At 44.1% G+C, this 20,249-nt stretch overlaps 1 protein-coding gene across 5 annotated transcripts in view; it reads left to right on the top strand.

Moving 5' to 3' along the window:
- SAMD11 (sterile alpha motif domain containing 11) overlaps positions 1-20,249 on the top strand; it is a 190,763-nt gene that overhangs the window by 134,660 nt on the left and 35,854 nt on the right. For all 5 annotated transcript variants that reach the window (XM_069741467.1, XM_069741469.1, XM_069741466.1 and 2 more), the window contains exons 6-7: positions 6,189-6,281; positions 16,858-17,019. In XM_069741467.1, the coding sequence (XP_069597568.1) occupies positions 6,189-6,281; positions 16,858-17,019 (255 nt within the window). The remainder of the gene's footprint in view (positions 1-6,188; positions 6,282-16,857; positions 17,020-20,249) is intronic.

Genomic DNA, 20,249 nt, shown 5'->3' with positions numbered 1-20,249 from the left:
GGCCGGCGTCACACTGGCGTATTGCATCGGATGCGATATGCTAATGACACTCGGCTCCTGCTTGCAGCAGAGCAGGAGCCGAGTGTCATGCGTCTGTGCTCCGATTCTCTCGCACAGGGAGGATCGGAGCACAGCTATGGAGGAGGCGGAGAAATGAATTTCTCCATCTCCTCCATTGCTGGGGTCCGCTTATAACGCACATCACTAGGATGATATCCCAGTGGTGTGCACTGTCTCACTTGCACCCATAGGCTTATATGGGTGCGAGTGAGCAGAGAGTTTTCCTCGGTCCGAGACAATCGCAGGACAATGGCCGACAAAAAGTCGGCTAGTGGGAGCTGCCCCATAGCTTAACATTGGTCCGAGTGCAATGCGATTTTTTTTTTTTTTTTTAAATCGCATTGCACTCGGCCGTTTAAAACGCCAGTGTGACACCGGCCTAAGGCAAGAAATCCCACTTATTAAACCTGACAGGGCACACCTGTGAAGTGAAAACCATTCCCGGTGACTACCTCGTGAAGCTCATCAAGAGAATGCCAAGAGTGTGCAAAGCAGTCATCAAAGCAAAAGGTGGCTACTTTGAAGAACCTAGAATATAAGACATAATTTCAGTTGTTTCACACTTTTTTTGTTAAGTATATAATTCCACGTGTTAATTCATAGTTTTGATGTCTTCAGTGTGAATGTACATTTTTCGTAGTCCTGAAAATACAAAAAAATCTTTAAATGAGGTGTGTCCAAACTTTTGGACTGTACTGTACTGTACATCACCAGGATTAAAAGAGGTCTGTATACACATGATGAGAGCATTATACTGCCTCTGTACAAATCCCTAGTTAGACCGCACATGGAGTACTGTGTCCAGTTTTGGGCACCGGTGCTCAGGAAGGATATAATGGAACTAGAGAGAGTACAAAGGAGGGCAACAAAATTAATAAAGGGGATGGGAGAACTACAATACCCAGATAGATTAGCGAAATTAGGATTATTTAGTCTAGAAAAAAGACGACTGAGGGGCGATCTAATAACCATGTATAAGTATATAAGGGGACAATACAAATATCTCGCTGAGGATCTGTTTATACCAAGGAAGGTGACGGGCACAAGGGGGCATTCTTTGCGTCTGGAGGAGAGAAGGTTTTTCCACCAACATAGAAGAGGATTCTTTACTGTTAGGGCAGTGAGAATCTGGAATTGCTTGCCTGAGGAGGTGGTGATGGCGAACTCAGTCGAGGGGTTCAATAGAGGCCTGGATGTCTTCCTGGAGCAGAACAATATTGTATCATACAATTATTAGGTTCTGTAGAAGGACGTAGATCTGGGGATTTATTATGATGGAATATAGGCTGAACTGGATGGACAAATGTCTTTTTTCGGCCTTACTAACTATGGTATGCATCACCAGGATGATTATAGAGAGCGAGCGAGGTAATAAAATGTTGCTCATGGTTGGAACTCCATTGTTTGTATCTACTGTATGGATTTAAAATCTTGTGGGAGAAGGGAATAGGCGGGGTAGAAATAAAGATGTATGGATTTAGTGTTTTGGGGAAAAGTCGCCCCAAACCATTGCAGTTCACAGGTGAAGTTACATTTTGGGCATAAACTGCATGATTTAAGGAAATGTGTAGAGATGAGTAACAAATAAAGGCTGTATATGGGACTAGAACAAATTGACCAGTGCTGAGCTCTACTATACTACTCAATTAACTGGATGCAAACAATTTTTTTTTTTTTCAATGTAATTAATACTTTAAATTGGTAATATCAATGTCCCCAATGGAAATGACTCTATAGATAGACATGAGCAGATTGGCAACTCTTATTCCATTGCATTTCTACATTTCTCTTTCCGGCAGCTTAGAGTAGGAATATTACAAATTTTTATTTTTTTTTACGGTTTCCACAAATAATAATACAAAAGAAAGTCTCATCCTCTACATAAATGGCTTTATAGATGGCAAGAACCAATTTTCGCCATTTTATACTCCAACTGTGAAGTAGGCACATCCCTTGGAGAGGTTTATCCCTAATTGAACGCTTTCCCATATCTGCAATCTGTCCACCAACCTTTGGCTTCTCTCGCAGGCAGCCATAAGGCTTACGCAGTAACAAACATCAAGCAGATCTGCACGACAGCTTCTCGTAGGTTTCACTGTAAGCATTATTCATCTGTGGATGGCACGGGCGAGGGAAATGCAGGGGGAACCATAGATCTAATGGAAGAGAATTTAGTTTTTGTTTTTTTTTTCGGATCGAAAAAAAAAAATTATATATAATTTGGTAAATACAACTTCTTTAAATTACGAAATTGCACATTTTAATTTTTTATGTGTTTGGGTAATGTTGGCAGTGATGAGCAATGTGACCACAGTTCCAATTCCTTTCCAAAACTGATGTGGGATCAAAGTATAATTAGGCAAATCTACCATTGATACGTGAAAATTGGATGGTAGTCCCTGTGGTTGGCAACATAAAACAGCAGAATAGAGCTTTCTCGTAAACTATTCTGCCTATTGACCCATGGTTCAAGGTGAAGCATTGTGGTCGTCTTATCTGTATGCCAAGAAATCAGATGAATTGACCTCATGGATGACATTCTTCAGTGTCCGTATCCATTTCCTCCATCTCCCCATCAGCGACATTTCTATTCTGCTGTAACGTGAGTAATTGCGATCTATCAGCTGCCCTCTAATCCTACATTGCCAGCCAGCCTCTCGAACATGCTCATGTGGCAATGCAAGGGCCAAATCAGTAAATCAGTGTAGAGATCTGGGACAGTGCTCGTGACGGCTGAGCCAGAGCCTACCCCTATCCCACACACATCTGCTCTACTGCAAGCCAAAAAACACAAGCTGTTAGGAGACTATATCCTGAGCACAAAATGGGAATGTGTGCGCATCAAGGTGTGCCGAGCTCGCGTGAAGCAGGGCCGTGAATGCAAAATTACATCTTTAACCCGGTTTAGGTGTACGTGCGTTGGGGAACCATGTCGCTAGTTCCTATTTAAGTTATAGGGTGCGTTCTGTAATATTTTTAGTCCTGTCGCCATTTTTGAATCTTTGAAGATCTCATTTGGTCACCAAGTACTCCTACGTAGGCATAGTAACAAAAAATTCCTGCTCCTCCTCTGTCCGGATTATACAATGGTCCCTATCATCACACTCTGGTGTAGTAGTATTACATAAAGGTAGGAAGCCCCACATAACAGCCCTCATTAACTTTGAGAGCAAGGTGTGCAAACTCAACCAACGGCTCTGCAAATGGACTGTGCAAGGTTTCAGGTGTCCATGCTCCTGAGATGGCTGTCTCTCCTGGACTTTCTCTGCACAGCTGAGCGTGTACGATGTGTTTTCAACTTGGCAGTAGTGTAAGCCGCTTCCAGGTACTTTTACTAGAAGCAGCCCATCTGTAGTGAGAACAAGCCCAATCTTTTCTCTTCCAAAATCATCTGTCATGAGAGAGTTGGGAGGCCTCCGTACACATTAGATGGTTGGCTGGTCCCGCTGACAACAGTCTAATGAGCATTTTAAGATGGACCTTGGTCAAACCTGCCAATTTTGCCGTATCACAGAGTCCTGCCTCAAAACGAACAGGGAAGACGACAATCTGGTTGTTGGAATTTCAATGCCCAATTGTTTTTTTTTTTTTCTGGGGAGACAAGACACCTGGTAGTGGTTTTCTTCTCTCTCTACTTGAATGCTTGGCCAACCTAAAGCCCCCCCCCCCCCTCCCCACACACACTAGACTAATGTCAGCTGAACCTGCTGATATTGATGGGTCAGGCTCACTGTCTAATGTGTATGGGGGCTCCTGACAATTGGTTGTCGGGTACATAAGGATTTCAGACTACTAATCGTATTGTTCTCCCTGTATAAGCCACTGACAGACATGTTTGGCAGCAGCTCTCTCATAGAGGACACAGGATCGTAAATGGAAGAGATAACTGTTGGTCAAACCATCGGTCAGAGCATGCTTTAGCTGACTGCTATCTTGTGTGTGTGTGTGTGTGTGTGTGTGGCCAACTTAACATGTTCTTGTGTTTGAGGGATTTGGGAGAAATGGCCATCGGCAATATCGTGTATACGGCCATCTTTGGTTGGCCATAGACAATATGTTTCTCTGCAGATTGACCACTTTAACCACCAAAGATCTCAGATTCTCATCCATTCCCACCAAATTTATTTAGCTTGATCTGCCAATGGTCCACAGATGAATATGTTGTGCTTATGGTTGACTTTATTATGGTAGACTTACATTAGAAGGAGCCATTTATTATTTAAAAGCCTTCAGCTCGATCTCAAGCCATGGCAACATGATGGATGAACAATCTGTAGGAAGATCGATCTTGTACAAGCCTAGATAGGTCCACCGGGGTCTTCTCCGTCGTTATTTTGAATTGTATCAAGCCGTTGGTTTGCTGATCTTCATCTTCGCCTTATGAAACCTCCATTGGACAATGGATCTGGCGTTTGTACTGGGGTTTCCAGTTGGTTTCTTTGTATGATTTCGCACAGTGGTTTTGGTTGACAAGTCTACTTTATGATACCCCCTCTTCCCATTGACTCCACGTTTGCCTGGAAATTATTACCGTTCTTGACAATTGTACAGAGTCTCTGACAGGTCAAACCCGGTGAAGAGTTGGTGCCTTTTTTTTAAATTTAAGAACAATCTTTACTGTTAGAGGCTTTTATCGTGAGACTCGTGATATTGTAAGACTATCTTGCAGACATTGCTTAGATTTATGGCATCTTTTATAGCGGCAGAACCTGCGACCGTATTGTGATGGTGGCGAGCAGTCTCTGTTTATGTTTGTCAGAAGCGGGTGACTGTGCCTGTGTGTGGGTGACTTCGGGATCGCTTTACCAAGCCTGTGGGTTCCTGCCCTTCCTTGTCTGTAATGTTCCTGGCAGGAGCACACGCTGAAGGTTGAATGGCGATTTGCCAGTGTTTGTGTTTGCAGAATTCGTGACCGAGCACACTGTCTGTGACTTTGTACAAACTTTGCCTGTGCTTGTTTGTTTGCCCTTTATGCCGCAGCAGAACTTTTATGAGACGCACGCTGTAGACACCACCAAATATAGCTTGCCATCTGCTTTTTTTTTTTTGCTTCTAACATTTAACTCAAGAATCCGCTAATGATACTAGTTATGAGTCCGCGAATGGGAAGCGTCAATATGGCTCTAATCCAAAAAGGTGCTCGGTGGTCAAAAATGACCCGAAGGATTATGGTGAATATGTACGGTTAATTTTTCGAATGACCCTGAAACAATAAGAACAATTGCCATAAATTTTTCCATTTTGGAAAAAAAACCAAAAACCAAACACTAATTCATTTCTGCAGACACAGGACCCCGTTGTAATTGGCGAGCGCCTTGCACCGCTCATGCACAGCGAGCCCTTTCTTCGTGTTCCTGTAAGATGCTGCATCTCTTCTGTAACGAGCTCTTGATGGATGAGAATTTGAAGCTTCCAATGACAGCCTGCCTCTTCCTTCCTGCCGTGTGCAGCAGTATTGGGCTCCCAGCCTCCCCCCAGCCACATAATAGGAGGGTATTGATTGGAAATCTGTGCAGGGGGGACGCTGTAATTGTATATTAGATATTTGCGTTGGCTCGCAGAGCTTCACTAATGCAAAAGAGTCTGACGTTTCCGTAACATCCGCGAGCAGAAGGGCAGAGAAGTGGAAGAGACAGGCAGGCAGAGGAGACGAGACAGTTGCAAAGCCAACGAGACAGCCGAGGAAAGAGGCAGGGAATACTTGGTCCATGCGGCTGAGGGCTGTTGTAGAAGCATTTGGATAAGAGGCTGAGAAGAATCTCACGCTTCTTTTGTAGGGTTTGGAAACACACAGGGGACAGATGATGAATCTCAGTAAGAATAACTTGCATTTAATATTTTTATGGCTCCAAATCATTTAATTGATTCCTTCCTGCTGGTGCACCACCCGGGGGGGTTACAGAAATCACTGTCGTCTTAGTGGGCTTCCCGGTAGTGGGTTGATCTCTTCTTTCCTTATTTAGATGTTTTTTGTTTTTTTGCTCGATTTTATTTTTTTCCATTTTTTGTTTTTATACCCTCGTCTAATCTAGCTTTGTCCCATCAATGTAAACTCTAATCCTTTTGTACATATTTATTGGACTCTTACTTTTACGTTGCTGATCTTTTTTTTTTTTCTTTTATTCTAGATGACTTTTTAGGCAAGAAGCGAGAATGCTCTCCCAATAGTAACAGCGAGTGCCCACTGGAAAGCAAGAAAGCCAGAAGCGAATCTCCGAAGGGTAAGTGGTACCCCGTGCTCTTCCTTAAAGCTTGATTGTTGGGGGGGTGAGAAGGCGGAGTGGGGGGTCCGTATAGCTTGCGGAGGGCGGGGATGGAGGGGAGGGAGAGTTGTCAGGGTGATGTGTTTGCGGAGTGTCAAAGTGTAACCGGGAGGGAGGAGGAAAAGGGCTACCGAGTGGATAAAAATGCCTCATTAGCCCACCCTTTCATTGCTATCAGGGACATCACTCCTCTGTGCCCTAATGATTTGCTCTGCATGCAGATGGGTGTTAATGAGGCGGCTAAAACTTTACATGATGTCAGCCCAGACATTAAGCCGTGATCCAATCCATTCCGAGCTGCCAATGAGAGACGGGATGAGGAAGGGCAGTGTCAGAACGAAAAAGCTCTTGGCAGCTGCTAAATGTCTACGGGGCGAATTCTCAATAGCTTTCGCAACCCTTCCATCTTAGTTTACATTTTTATTATTCCCATTTATATCGAGGGCTTAGAACTTTCTTTAGGCTCGGACTAGATTTAAGTTTGAGAATTGGGTATTATCATTTTGTTGTTAAAAAATGGAGAAGACGGTCGATACAAATATTATATATCCTCTTTACTCTTTTTGTTTTCTTAAGTGGGCCGTGAACTTTTCTTGAGGCTCGTGGACAATTCATGACTCCAGATTATCACTTTTGTATTGATTGTTGGATGTTCTTTTAATTTCCACTTTTCTTTTCTACTAAATCCACAAATACTTGTTTAAAATGAAACGGGATGTTGGGGGCGCTGTAAGTGCAGGTTGTAGCCTTTTATGCAAGTTTTTTTTTTTAAGAAAGGCAACGATGTCATCCTCTCCTTGGGGATATGTTGTGTGAAGAACTTTTTGGATTGGATAATTGCGCTAGTTTAGAATCATATATCTATAGCAAGAGGATACGGTCTGATGATTGTCTATGGTTCTAACTGTTGTATCTGTTAGCTCCCTAAAATAGTGGGAGTTATATTGGAAATGCTGAGGATAATTATAGGTGAAGCCCCCTCTATACGTTGTATACCGCACTATTTTGTATGAACATTTTATTTAAAATGTTTATTTTATTAATCTAGAGTTTGATTCAGTTCTGTCGTGTGTTTGTGACAAAAATGACATATTTTGCAGCTTCAAGAACAGCCAAAAACTGATAACACCAGTCATGAGGTCCTGGGAGATCCTATTGACATGTCATGACTTTATGGGCTTGTATCCTCCAGGGGGTCCGACCACCAGGCCCCCCAGCGATCCTGATTCGAGAGGAGATGCACATGCTCAGCCTCCATTCCATTGACTATTGGACTGTGCTCGGCTACTTCTGACAGTCCCATAGACAATGAATAGAGGAGGGGAGACCAAGTATGCACACTTGCACTCCATTCAGGATGGGTGCTGTTTTTGGGGTTCCTGAAGCATGATCTCAGGATCATTGGTGGTCCTAGATGTCAAACCCTCAGCAACTAGCAAATTATACCCTATCCTATGCTTTTGGGCATAACTTGTTTTTATGGAAGCCATGATAATGTTGTCAAAGAAGCCAATGTATAGATAGGATTTTAGAGGACTTGAGGCATTATGGAACTACAAGCATCACAATATCTCTATTAATGGGTTTGTACTAAAAAATAAAATTTATCACACGGGATAAATGTATGAACAGTAGGGTGTCAGACCAATGGACACCCCAGAAAATCACAAGAGTAGCGATCCCAAAGTTCCTGTGTGAATGCAGCAGTAGTGAGTATGTGCAACCACCACATTATTCTACAGGTCTGTAGATCAGTAGTGAGCATGTGCGACCACCACACTATTCTACAGGTCTGTAGATCAGTAGTGAGCATGTGCGACCACCACACTATTCTACAGGTATGTAGATCAGTAGTGAGCATGTGCGACCACCACACTATTCTACAGGTCTGTAGATCAGTAGTGAGCATGTGCGACCACCGCACTATTCTACAGTTCTGTAGATCAGTAGTGAGCATGTACAACCACCACACTATTCTACAGGTCTCTAGATCAGTAGTGAGCATGTACGACCACCACACTATTCTACAGGTCTGTAGATCAGTAGTGAGCATGTGCGACCACCGCACTATTCTACAGGTCTGTAGATCAGCAGTGAGCATGTGCGATCACCACACTATTCTACAGGTCTGTAGATCAGTAGTGAGTATGTACGACCACCGCACTATTCTACAGGTCTGTATATCAGTAGTGAGCATGTACGACCACCACACTATTCTACAGGTCTGTAGATCAGTAGTGAGCATGTGCGACCACCACACTATTCTACAGGTCTGTAGATCAGTAGTGAGCATGTGCGACCACCGCACTATTCTACAGTTCTGTAGATCAGTAGTGAGTATGTGCGACCACCGCACTATTCTACAGTTCTGTAGATCAGTAGTGAGCATGTACAACCACCACACTATTCTACAGGTCTCTAGATCAGTAGTGAGCGTGTACGACCACCACACTATTCTACAGGTCTGTAGATCAGTAGTGAGCATGTGCGACCACCACACTATTCTACAGGTCTGTAGATCAGTAGTGAGCATGTGCGACCACCGCCCTATTCTACAGGTCTGTAGATCAGTAGTGAGCATGTGCGACCACCACACTATTCTACAGTTCTGTAGATCAGTAGTGAGCATGTGCAATCACCACACTATTCTACAGGTCTGTAGATCAGTAGTGAGCATGTGCGACCACCACACTATTCTACAGGTCTGTAGATCAGTAGTGAGCATGTGCAATCACCACACTATTCTACAGGTCTGTAGATCAGTAGTGAGCATGTGCGACCACCACACTATTCTACAGGTCTGTAGATCAGTAGTGAGCATGTGCGACCACCGCACTATTCTACAGGTCTGTTGATCAGTAGTGAGCATGTGCGACCACCACACTATTCTACAGTTCTGTAGATCAGTAGTGAGCATGTGCAATCACCACACTATTCTACAGGTCTGTAGATCAGTAGTGAGCATGTGCGACCACCACACTATTCTACAGGTCTGTAGATCAGTAGTGAGCATGTGCGACCACCACACTATTCTACAGGTCTGTTGATCAGTAGTGAGCATGTGCGACCACCACACTATTCTACAGTTCTGTAGATCAGTAGTGAGCATGTGCAATCACCACACTATTCTACAGGTCTGTAGATCAGTAGTGAGCATGTGCGACCACCGCACTATTCTACAGGTCTGTAGATCAGTAGTGAGTATGTGCGACCACCGCACTATTCTACAGTTCTGTAGATCAGTAGTGAGTATGTGCGACCACCGCACTATTCTACAGGTCTGTAGATCAGTAGTGAGCATGTGCGACCACCGCACTATTCTACAGGTCTATACGTGACCATAGACAATGATTGGAGCAGTGGTCGCGCATGTGCACTCCATACACACAGGGGACTGTGGCACTTTTATTGTGACTGCCCGTTTAAGGTCGAACCCCCACCAATTCCTGTATATCATGGTTAATCATTTACTGGATTTTTTTTTCTTATTGAACCTTGGAGTTGGGATTTGAGGAAACGCATGCTCGCCTAACCGCTCACAGTGGATAATTACACTGCGCTCTGAGCAGTACAAAAAAATGTGGATGAAAAAAAAAAATACATGGCAATTAATTCTCTGAGCTTCTGTTCACGCTACCAAACAAAATTAATCAGAAATAATTAGTGTTTTTATTTTTGGAGTCTCTGTAGATTCCTTCTTTTGTATTGAGGTCTCCTTGAATCATTCTCATTATAAGACAGCCCTGACACAATGAACCCAGTCGGAGACCTTAAGAAACAAAAAAAGCCCTCGTTGGCATTAACCCCTCTAGTGCCGGGCCATTAATGGGCGACTTTGGTCTTCAGATAATTTTAGGGCGTCCCCTCAATGTGGAAATAAATGACAGAAGCCCTGGCAGGAATATGGACGTCCAGGAGCCAATTCCACCTTTTTTTTTACTGGCCAGACAGTGAGAACTTTCAAAGATGCACAAAGTTTGGCTCCATTTGAAAATATCTATGTTCACCGCCGGTGACCTGGGACTTGTCCAGCATTGCTTTAAGTTCATTGCTTTGGGGAATAAGATTTCCCAGCTAGTGATATCGGATGCCTTACAGTAATTCTGATGATTATCATACTCTTTACAAAAAAAACAACAACAACAAAAACATTGTGTCCTCCTCCAGTGATTCGAATAGAATTTTATAAATGCAGTTAAGACTGACACAACCGATAAAGGCAACGTAAATGTGCATAAATTAGTAGACACGACACAAAGATGGTTCAGGAACTTGAATTTGCAGGTGGTTTTTTTAAAGTCTAATTTAGGGGGAAATTCTTTGTTTCCTACTAACCTTAAGGATCCCCCTGTAGAGGTCTCCAGCACTCAATAACATATTGTAGGATAAGTAGTTTGGCCGGCCGGCCACTCTACGACCCATTCAACCTTTCCAGCTGCTGGGAAGACCGCGGTGCCCTCGCTAATTGGCTGAAGCTTCTCCTTCAGTCACCAGATAATTATTGTTCTTGCCAGTCAGAGGGGAAGGAAGACAGACAGATGCTGCTGTCTGGTCCATCCATCGCCTTCCTGGTGCCTCTCGGAGATTTGGCTGGATCAATGTCCAGTCTTTGGCCATATTAGCCGGTAATGACCAGAACAGACAGCGGAAAGCTGCAGTGAGCACGGTATTAGAGGGGGATGAGGGCATTTAAAGCTCCAGATCAGGTTTTGTCTGGACTACTTGATAATTACAGATCAATGTCTTGGCGTTTTCTCTTTTTTTTTTCCCCTTAATCCAAACGTAAGATTATGGTGTCATCCTGTGTACTACAAGGCACATGTCGGATCCTGGATCAGCAATTGTGTAATCTCCCCAAATAACGCTAATGACTAATCACACGTGGCTGCAGAATTTCTGTGTACAGTATGTGTTGCCCCCTACTGATCGCTGCTCTCATCTCCGGTGTATAATAATATTAATAATAACATTATTATAGACTTGGTAGAGTCTTTATAAGGCCAGGTTCACATTATATGTGTGGAGCGTAGGCCTGCGTACAGATCCGCATAGACCCCCATGCGTCTTGCGTACCTGTATTTAGCATTGTGTACGCAGGGACATGCGTTGGCATCGGATTGTATGTGGATGCGTCCGCATGCGTTGTTTCACCGTGCCCGCCGAACGCAACATGTTGCATTTTCTGCATGCGCATATTTGACGCGACAAATGAGTGCATCAAAACAAGGCATTACTGTCTACGAGAGCGCAATGGTACGCAAGGGCATGCGTGTGCTTGTGTTCGATGCGCTTGCGTACTTCGGACTGCGCATGTCCAGGAACCGATTGAGACACGCCCTTCCTGGAAATATCGAAAGCAATCACCTAAACAATGCAAACGCAGGCAAAAACGCATACAAACGCATGCACACGCAGTGTTTTTTTTTGCATGAGCATGCGTTTGCGAATGCAGATGATACACTGAGCACATATATGCAAATGTGAACTTAGCCTTACTTGGTTCTCCAACATCTTTCTCTGCAAATCAAAAGTGAAGAGCAGTTTGCAGAGAATCACTATAAGTATTTAGGATGAGTTTTTGGTAACTTTTTTTTTTTTTTTTACGCTGTGTATTTTTGAAAAAAATGCAAGTAACCTATTTTACTTAAAGGGTGCAGAAAATATGCAACATCGAAAACTCACAAAACGCTCATGGTGGGAACTTAGTCTGAAAGGTTTTTAGCAAACTTTTTTTTCTTCTGCATCAGAACTTTTTGCAACAGTCTTCTAGAGGATTCCAGGACCATAGTGATTTAGTCTGATATATTTGGCAAGAAAGTAACAATTGACGCTACTTTCTGTCACTTTACAATCCTCTCGATTTCCCACATTTTTTAGATACTAATAAGCATGAGAAAATGGACTTTGTTTTCGGTGATTTGCTTGAGACTGTCAGCAGCCCTCCAAAATGTTGGTCTGTGCAGCTGTAAATTAAAAGCTGTTCCAGTGATTTTTCTTTGTGCATTACTTGTGGTCCGAGTGCAGGAAACCTACTGTTTGCATCCCTTTTTTATGCTTAAAAAAATAAATAAATAAATAAATAAACAAACATCATATTTATCACTATTTAAATAAACAAAAACCCAACAACAGCAATCTTGCAATTTTCACACTGACCACTAGGTCTAATGCTGGACTCACTCTTCCTGTTTGTTTGTTTTTTCTTCTTCAGCAATCACATGGGCTATGCCTTTGACTGTTTTGTATAGAAGAGTTTTCTCGGCATGCTCTGATCTGGGCAAAGGTCATTATAGGAAGTAGAAGTCTAGTATTTGACTTAGTTCCCGGTGTAAAAATTTCAAGATTTTATATATTTTTAAAAAAATACACAAAACAAATATATTTTTTCCTTCGCCTCATTGGGGGACACAGGACTGTGGGTGTATGCTACTGCCGCCAGGAGGCTGACACTAAGTAAAAATAAAAAAGTTTAGCTCCTCCTCCGCAGTATACACCTTGACACCGGCCCCAGGCGAACCCCGTTCATGCTTAGTGTCTGAAGGAGGCACACGTCTGGTTCCCAGACCTTGCCAGACTAAGCCCTGACCACCCTAAGGTAATGAAACCCTAGGCTGTACAGGTGCGTACGCATTGTCCGTGCGGCCCCCTACTGCATCACCAATGCTAGACAGCGGTGATAAAGGGGGGCGAATGGTCCCTCTCCTCATCCTATAGAAAGGAAGATGGAGTTAGGGTGCCTTCACCGTCTATTTGGTTACACAGCCCCCCTCACGTGGGCGCCGGCATTCAAGAAGGGCTACCTGTGAGGGGGCTATGAGGGCTCCTGAGGCGCACATCGTACCGGGGGTTTGGAGAGCAGGACTTCATTTCTTTCCTGGCATCCCTGTGGGCTGGCTGCGATGGCAGCTGGAGTCTTTTTTTGCCGGTGGCGCCGAGGGCTGTGTGTTACTGGCGGCGCCGCACTGCTGACCGCCAGCGTCACTTCCGGGGCGGCCGATAATTTAGTCCCCGGCTTCTAGCAAGAAGTAGGCCGCGGACGGAAGTCCTGCCCCTTCCGGTCACGTCATTTGCGGCGGCTCCGCCCCCTCTCCTCGCCGAAGCGCTGGGAAACAACTTCTAGGCCACAGCAGGGTGGCCATGCACGAGATAAAACAGGTCCTCTGCTGGGCGGAGAAGAATCACTCGGTGATTTCGGCTGTCCACATCCCCAGTGAGAAAAACTGGGCTGCGGATTTTCTCAGTCGACAGGGTCTTGCGTCCGGGGGAATGGTCTCTACATCCCAAAATATTTCTGCAGATATGTCAACTCTGGGGAACCCCGGACGTAGACGTGATGGCTTCCGGGAGGAATGCCAAAGTACCCAGGTTTGTCGCCCGATATCGAGATCCACAGGCAATTGCTGTGGACGTGTTAGTTTTGCCTTGGGGCCAGTTTCATCTCCCATATGTTTCCCCCTCTAGCACTGCTCCCGAAGGTAATCATAAAGGTCAAGGCAGAAGGAGTTCCAGCTATCCTAGTTGCTTCAGATTGGCCTCGTCGGTTATGGTACGCAGACCTAGTGCAGCTGCTCGCCGGAGCTCCGTGGCGACTTCCGGACCGCCCGGATCTACTTTCGCAGGGCCCGATCTACCACCAGAACTTAGGGGCCCTGTGATTTAATGGCTCGGCCATTGAATCTTGGATCCTAACACAGGCCGGGTTTTCCCAAGAGGTAGCCGCTACCATGATTAGCGCTTGAAAATCCGTCTCTGCACATACTTATCATCACACCTGGAAGGTTTTCCTTTCATGGTGCAGAGGGCGTGGGCTCCCTCCACTACGTTTCTCCATCCTAAACATTCTTGCGTTTCTCCAAACCGGCCTGGATTCAGGGCTTGCACCGAGTACACTTAGAAGACCGGTATCAGCCTTGTCGGTACTTTTTCAGCGCAGGATCGCTATTAATCTACAGGTAAAAACTTTCCTACAGGGAGTAGCTCATAAGGTTCCTCCTTACAGAGCCCCCCTGGATGCTTGGGACCTTAATCTGGTCTTAAGTGCCTTGCAGGAAGTTCCTTTCGAACCCCTTCAGGACATCTCTTTAACTTACCATTCCTGGAAGGTTGTATTCTTGGTGGTCGATACTTCAATTAGACGAGTATCGGAGCTGGCTGCTCTATCCTGTCAGGCTCCTTTTCTACGGTTCCATCAGGATAAGGTGGTGCTCAGACAAGCACCTTCCTTTTTACCAAAGGTGGTTTCTTCGTTCCACATTAACAAGGACATTGTCTTGCCTTCTTTCTGTCCGGCACCAATGCACCGTGTGGAAAAAGCTCTCCATACATTAGACCTAGTAAGAGTGCTGAGAAGGTACGTGTTTCGGACAGCACCTTTTCGGCAGACGGATGTGCTGTTTGTCCTCCCTGAGGGTCACAGGAAGGGACTTGCGGCCTCGAGATCAACCTTGGCCAGGTGGATACGATCGGCTATTCAGGAGGCCTACCGCGTCAAGGGAGTAGCCGTTCTGGCCGGAATCAAAGCGCATTCCACTCGGGCAGTGGGGGCTTCCTGGGTGCTCCGGCACCAGGCTTCAGCAGAACAGGTTTGCAAGGCCGCAACTTGGTCTAGTTTGCATACCTTTTCCAAGCACAGCAATATCCACACTCAGACTTCTGTAGATGCAAGTCTGGGTAGAAGGATTCTTCAGGCAGCGGTAGCGCACTTCTAGTCGGCAGATGCCTGGATGTTTTACCGGTGAGTTAATTCCCCACCCAGGGACTGCTTTAGGACATCCCACAGTCCTGTGTCCCCCAATGAGGTGAAGGAGAAATGGGGATTTCTGTGTTACTCACCATAAAATCCTTTTCCTCGAGACGGTCATTGGGGGACACAGCTCCCTCCCTGTTAGCCAGATGGCTCTTTTTTTGTTTCATTTTTTTCTGACTTGTTCAGTCAGTGGGGTTATTTCTAGACATGTTGTTTTCTGTATTAATGCTGATATGTTTCCTTTTTCTCTCCTACTGCATTTGCACCAAACTGGGTTCGCCTGCGGCCGGTGTCGAGGTGTATACTGCGGAGGAGGAGCGAAACTTTTTTTATGTACGAGTGTCAGCCTCCTGGCGGCAGTAGCATACACCCACAGTCCTGTGTCCCCCAATGAGCGTCTCGGAGAAAAGGATTTTACGGGGAGTAACACAAAAATCCCTATTTTTCAAATATACATTTACCATAAAGTGTAAACAATAGTTAATTTTCTGATGACCTGTTCCCAAAATATATCAATGGCTTCCAGTATCTGTCTCTTCTGTGTACTGAGTAGAGTTTATCTTTGGAGGAAAGTTGTCCAAAAAATTGTGACTTTTTTTGTTTTTCTGGTCGATTTCCGCATCTGCAGATCACTTTATAAAAGCTTTGAACACTGTGTCCTTCAGATTCACTTGCTGCTATTCATTGCACAGTCCTCGCAGAAGGTCTCGCACACCCACTAAAACATTTTACGCTTTTTAGAGGATCGTCGTCTCATCTGTTCCGTGGGTTTCGTGCCCTGGAAGCGTCACACTCCCGTCTTTATGAATGTAATTGCGTTTTCTTTCCCCCAAGGCTGGCTCTGCCTATTTCCAGAAAGGTCACTTGAGTCGTGCGTGTGGCGGTGACGGCATACTATAAATATACGCACAGGGGCGTCTGGAGATAAATTTTTGATTAGTCTATGCACCCAGGTGTGCATCTACATTGCGAGGTGCAGGTGTCGGGCTGGGGAATATTGTGTTATGTCCCATATCGGGGCTGGACTTATTATTATTAATTACATTTTAGAAGCCAGTTAGACCAGACCGGGAGCCTGTTTTTATTCTCTTTCAGGAGCTAGATAATAAAAGCTTCCTTAGAAGTTTAAAAAAAAAAAAAGTTTAAAATAAGTAAAATAAAAAAATAGAACAAAAATCAGACACCTTTTTTTAGACTTAAGGCATAAGCTCTTGGACAGTCTCAGTTTTTTAAGGAATAACTTTCCGACCGCTGGGACCCTCACAGATCTGAAGAACCCCGTGTGAATGGAGAACTGGTTGATCAAGTGCACATCCGATCTGATCATTGTTAATCGGATCACCGGAAATGGTGAAGCTGCGGTCATCCGGTCTTCCTCCACTGCTATGTTCACATGGGGTTCTTCAGAGACCTCGTGATCGGTGGGGGTCCCAAAAGGTCAGTCATGTTCCTCCTCTTCCACATCCTCGCTGTCCTGTATCTGGCTGTCAGACAATTGACTGCAGCAGGATCCTCTCCCCACTAGTGCAAAAATGTTTGGTTAAGCCCTAGCTCATTAATTTTTCAGCCCCCCAAAAAATCTGGAAAAGATCAGCAGCTGTTTTCGCTAAATGATTTCTTACCGGACTGTTTGTTTCAGGAATATGCAGAAAATCCTGCAAGAATATTTCTAAATTTAATGTCCCTTTAGGACACACACGTTTTACCTTGTGTTGGTAATTGTTGCGATGTCAACAGCAATTTATGCATGAAAAAGCTTTACATTTTTATTTATTTTTTTTCCTGCAGAAAACTCCCAGACTCCTTTGCTGGAGGAGCCGTTGGCTCAGATGACCCCCGAGGAGCACTACAGGCGCATGATGTCAGCACTTAACGAGCATGGCGGTTTTGAGGAGCAGCAACAACGGCTGTACCAACTGGCCAACACCATGGCCGTGCCTACGCACAGTGGTAAGAACGGGCCTATGTCTTCTTTTGTGAAAATCGCCAACTGCTGCGACAAATGTAATGATCAGTGGGATGGGAGCTAAAATGCTGAAACCGCAAACCCCTTCCCCCCCGGAGGCGCTGTATGATATCACGTCTGCGCGCGTGAACAAGTGCGGTATTGGTACAGAAGATACAGAAGAACGCCGCCATAGGCGGACGGCTGCAGCGATATCCGGAAAGACACAGTCACTTAAAGTGACTCTAGCTGTTTTCGCAGGGATGAGGCTGAGATTCGGAGCGCAGATTTTAATAAATCAAGGCCACAGCTCCGACTAACCCGTTAGAGCTTTGATTTATTAAAATCATTACTCTCAATCGTGACGGAGAGTCAAGGGGTGGCCTTGATTTATTAAAACGTACCAGCCAGAAGGTGGGGGAAGGGATTCACATCCTCAGATAGTGACTGATGCCCTGAGATGGAAAGCCGCTCACTGTGTCAGCCATACAGGGGGCTTTAAATAATATCTCCCATTTGCTACAGATAGACATTATATATAAACATTTACGGTAGCTTAATTAACCCACTTCTATTTAAATGCAATTAGAAGGATTATCTCTACTTGTAAAAAGAAGCAACTTTGCAGTTTCCTAACCAAAGAGCATGCGCTTACAAGCTTGTAAGTGAAGAGCTGATGTTGGCGGGATCTGTGCCCTCCTTCTCCTCCCATGCTGCCTTGTAAAGTGTATGGGCAGCATGCCGCCGGTACTAACGGTCAGGAGCACATGGCTCCCCAGCACTCAGGAAGGCAGGGGAGCTGTGTGACTTAGATCAGAAAAATACTCTTCAGTTGTTGTTTTTTTTATTTTATAGTGGACAGATTTGCACAATAAAATGAAACAAAGTTGAGTGAAGTTTTAGTGGGAAGTGACACATACCCCTGTACCGGAGAAGAAATGTAATATACTTGCGCCCCAGGGGAAGAAGATACAGGAGTTTTACTTGCAGCGCCATGTATTCGGTGTAATCCATATTGCAGCTGCTCTTTTGACCTTTTCTATAGATCCAGAAAGGTTTCTCTGCATTTACAGGTCTGGTGTGTGTATATATGTATATATATATTCCTTCTACGGGGTATTATAGGATCCAGCAGACTGAGTCCATTATACAGATCACTGGGTGGATCATGACTAGAGCTTGAGCTTTGCATGTAGTAAATGGGGAGGAATCCCCCTGGGGTCTATGCATTGAATCATTTTTTATTTTTTATTTTTTTTATTTTATTTATTTTATTTTTTACCTGGGTTAGGTTTGATGATTTGTGTGTGCATCTAGTAACATAGTAACATAGTTAGTAAGGCCGAAAAAAGACATTTGTCCATCCAGTTCAGCCTATATTCCATCATAATAAATACCCAGATCTACGTCCTTCTACAGAACCTAATAATTGTATGATACAATATTGTTCTGCTCCAGGAAGACATCCAGGCCTCTCTTGAACCCCTCGACTGAGTTCGCCATCACCACCTCCTCAGGCAAGCAATTCCAGATTCTCACTGCCCTAACAGTAAAGAATCCTCTTCTATGTTGGTGGAAAAACCTTCTCTCCTCCAGACGCAAAGAATGTCCCCTTGTGCCCGTCACCTTCCTTGGTATAAACAGATCCTCAGCGAGATATTTGTATTGTCCCCTTATATACTTATACATGGTTATTAGATCGCCCCTCAGTCGTCTTTTTTCTAGACTAAATAATCCTAATTTCGCTAATCTATCTGGGTATTGTAGTTCTCCCATCCCCTTTATTAATTTTGTTGCCCTCCTTTGTACTCTCTCTAGTTCCATTATATCCTTCCTGAGCACCGGTGCCCAAAACTGGACACAGTACTCCATGTGCGGTCTAACTAGGGATTTGTACAGAGGCAGTATAATGCTCTCATCATGTGTATCCAGACCTCTTTTAATGCACCCCATGATCCTGTTTGCCTTGGCAGCTGCTGCCTGGCACTGGCTGCTCCAGGTAAGTTTATCATTAACTAGGATCCCCAAGTCCTTCTCCCTGTCAGATTTACCCAGTGGTTTCCCGTTCAGTGTGTAATGGTGATATTGATTCCCTCTTCCCATGTGTATAACCTTACATTTATCATTGTTAAACCTCATCTGCCACCTTTCAGCCCAAGTTTCCAACTTATCCAGATCCATCTGTAGCAGAATACTATCTTCTCTTGTATTAACTGCTTTACATAGTTTTGTATCATCTGCAAATATCGATATTTTACTGTGTAAACCTTCTACCAGATCATTAATGAATATGTTGAAGAGAACAGGTCCCAATACCGACCCCTGCGGTACCCCACTGGTCACAGCGACCCAGTTAGAGACTATACCATTTATAACCACCCTCTGCTTTCTATCACTAAGCCAGTTACTAACCCATTTACACACATTTTCCCCCAGACCAAGCATTCTCATTTTGTGTACCAACCTCTTGTGCGGCACGGTATCAAACGCTTTGGAAAAATCGAGATATACCACGTCCAATGACTCACCGTGGTCCAGCCTATAGCTTACCTCTTCATAAAAACTGATTAGATTGGTTTGACAGGAGCGATTTCTCATAAACCCATGCTGATATGGAGTTAAACAGTTATTCTCATTGAGATAATCCAGAATAACATCCCTCAGAAACCCTTCAAATATTTTACCAACAATAGAGGTTAGACTTACTTGCCTATAATTTCCAGGTTCACTTTTAGAGCCCTTTTTGAATATTGGCACCACATTTGCTATGCGCCAGTCCTGCGGAACAGACCCTGTCGCTATAGAGTCACTAAAAATAAGAAATAATGGTTTATCTATTACATTACTTAGTTCTCTTAGTACTCGTGGGTGTATGCCATCCGGACCCGGAGATTTATCTATTTTAATCTTATTTAGCCGGTTTCGCACCTCTTCTTGGGTTAGATTGGTGACCCTTAATATAGGGTTTTCATTGTTTCTTGGGATTTCACCTAGCATTTCATTTTCCACCGTGAATACCGTGGAGAAGAAGGTGTTTAATATGTTAGCTTTTTCCTCGTCATTCCTCGTTTATCTATATATCTAGATAAAAAAAGACATATATATATATATGTTTTTAGAACATTTATTACCGTACTTTACCTAGGAGCTGATAACAATCCGTTTGGTGCCAACATATGAGAATATATATATATATATATATATGTATATATATATACAGTGCCTACAAGTAGTA

The sequence above is a fragment of the Ranitomeya imitator genome, chromosome 10 (genome assembly GCF_032444005.1).
Source record: "Ranitomeya imitator isolate aRanImi1 chromosome 10, aRanImi1.pri, whole genome shotgun sequence".
NCBI lineage: Eukaryota > Metazoa > Chordata > Amphibia > Anura > Dendrobatidae > Ranitomeya > Ranitomeya imitator.
The sequence above is the reverse complement of the archived record's forward strand: the minus strand, read 5'-3'. Positions and strand labels throughout refer to the sequence as shown.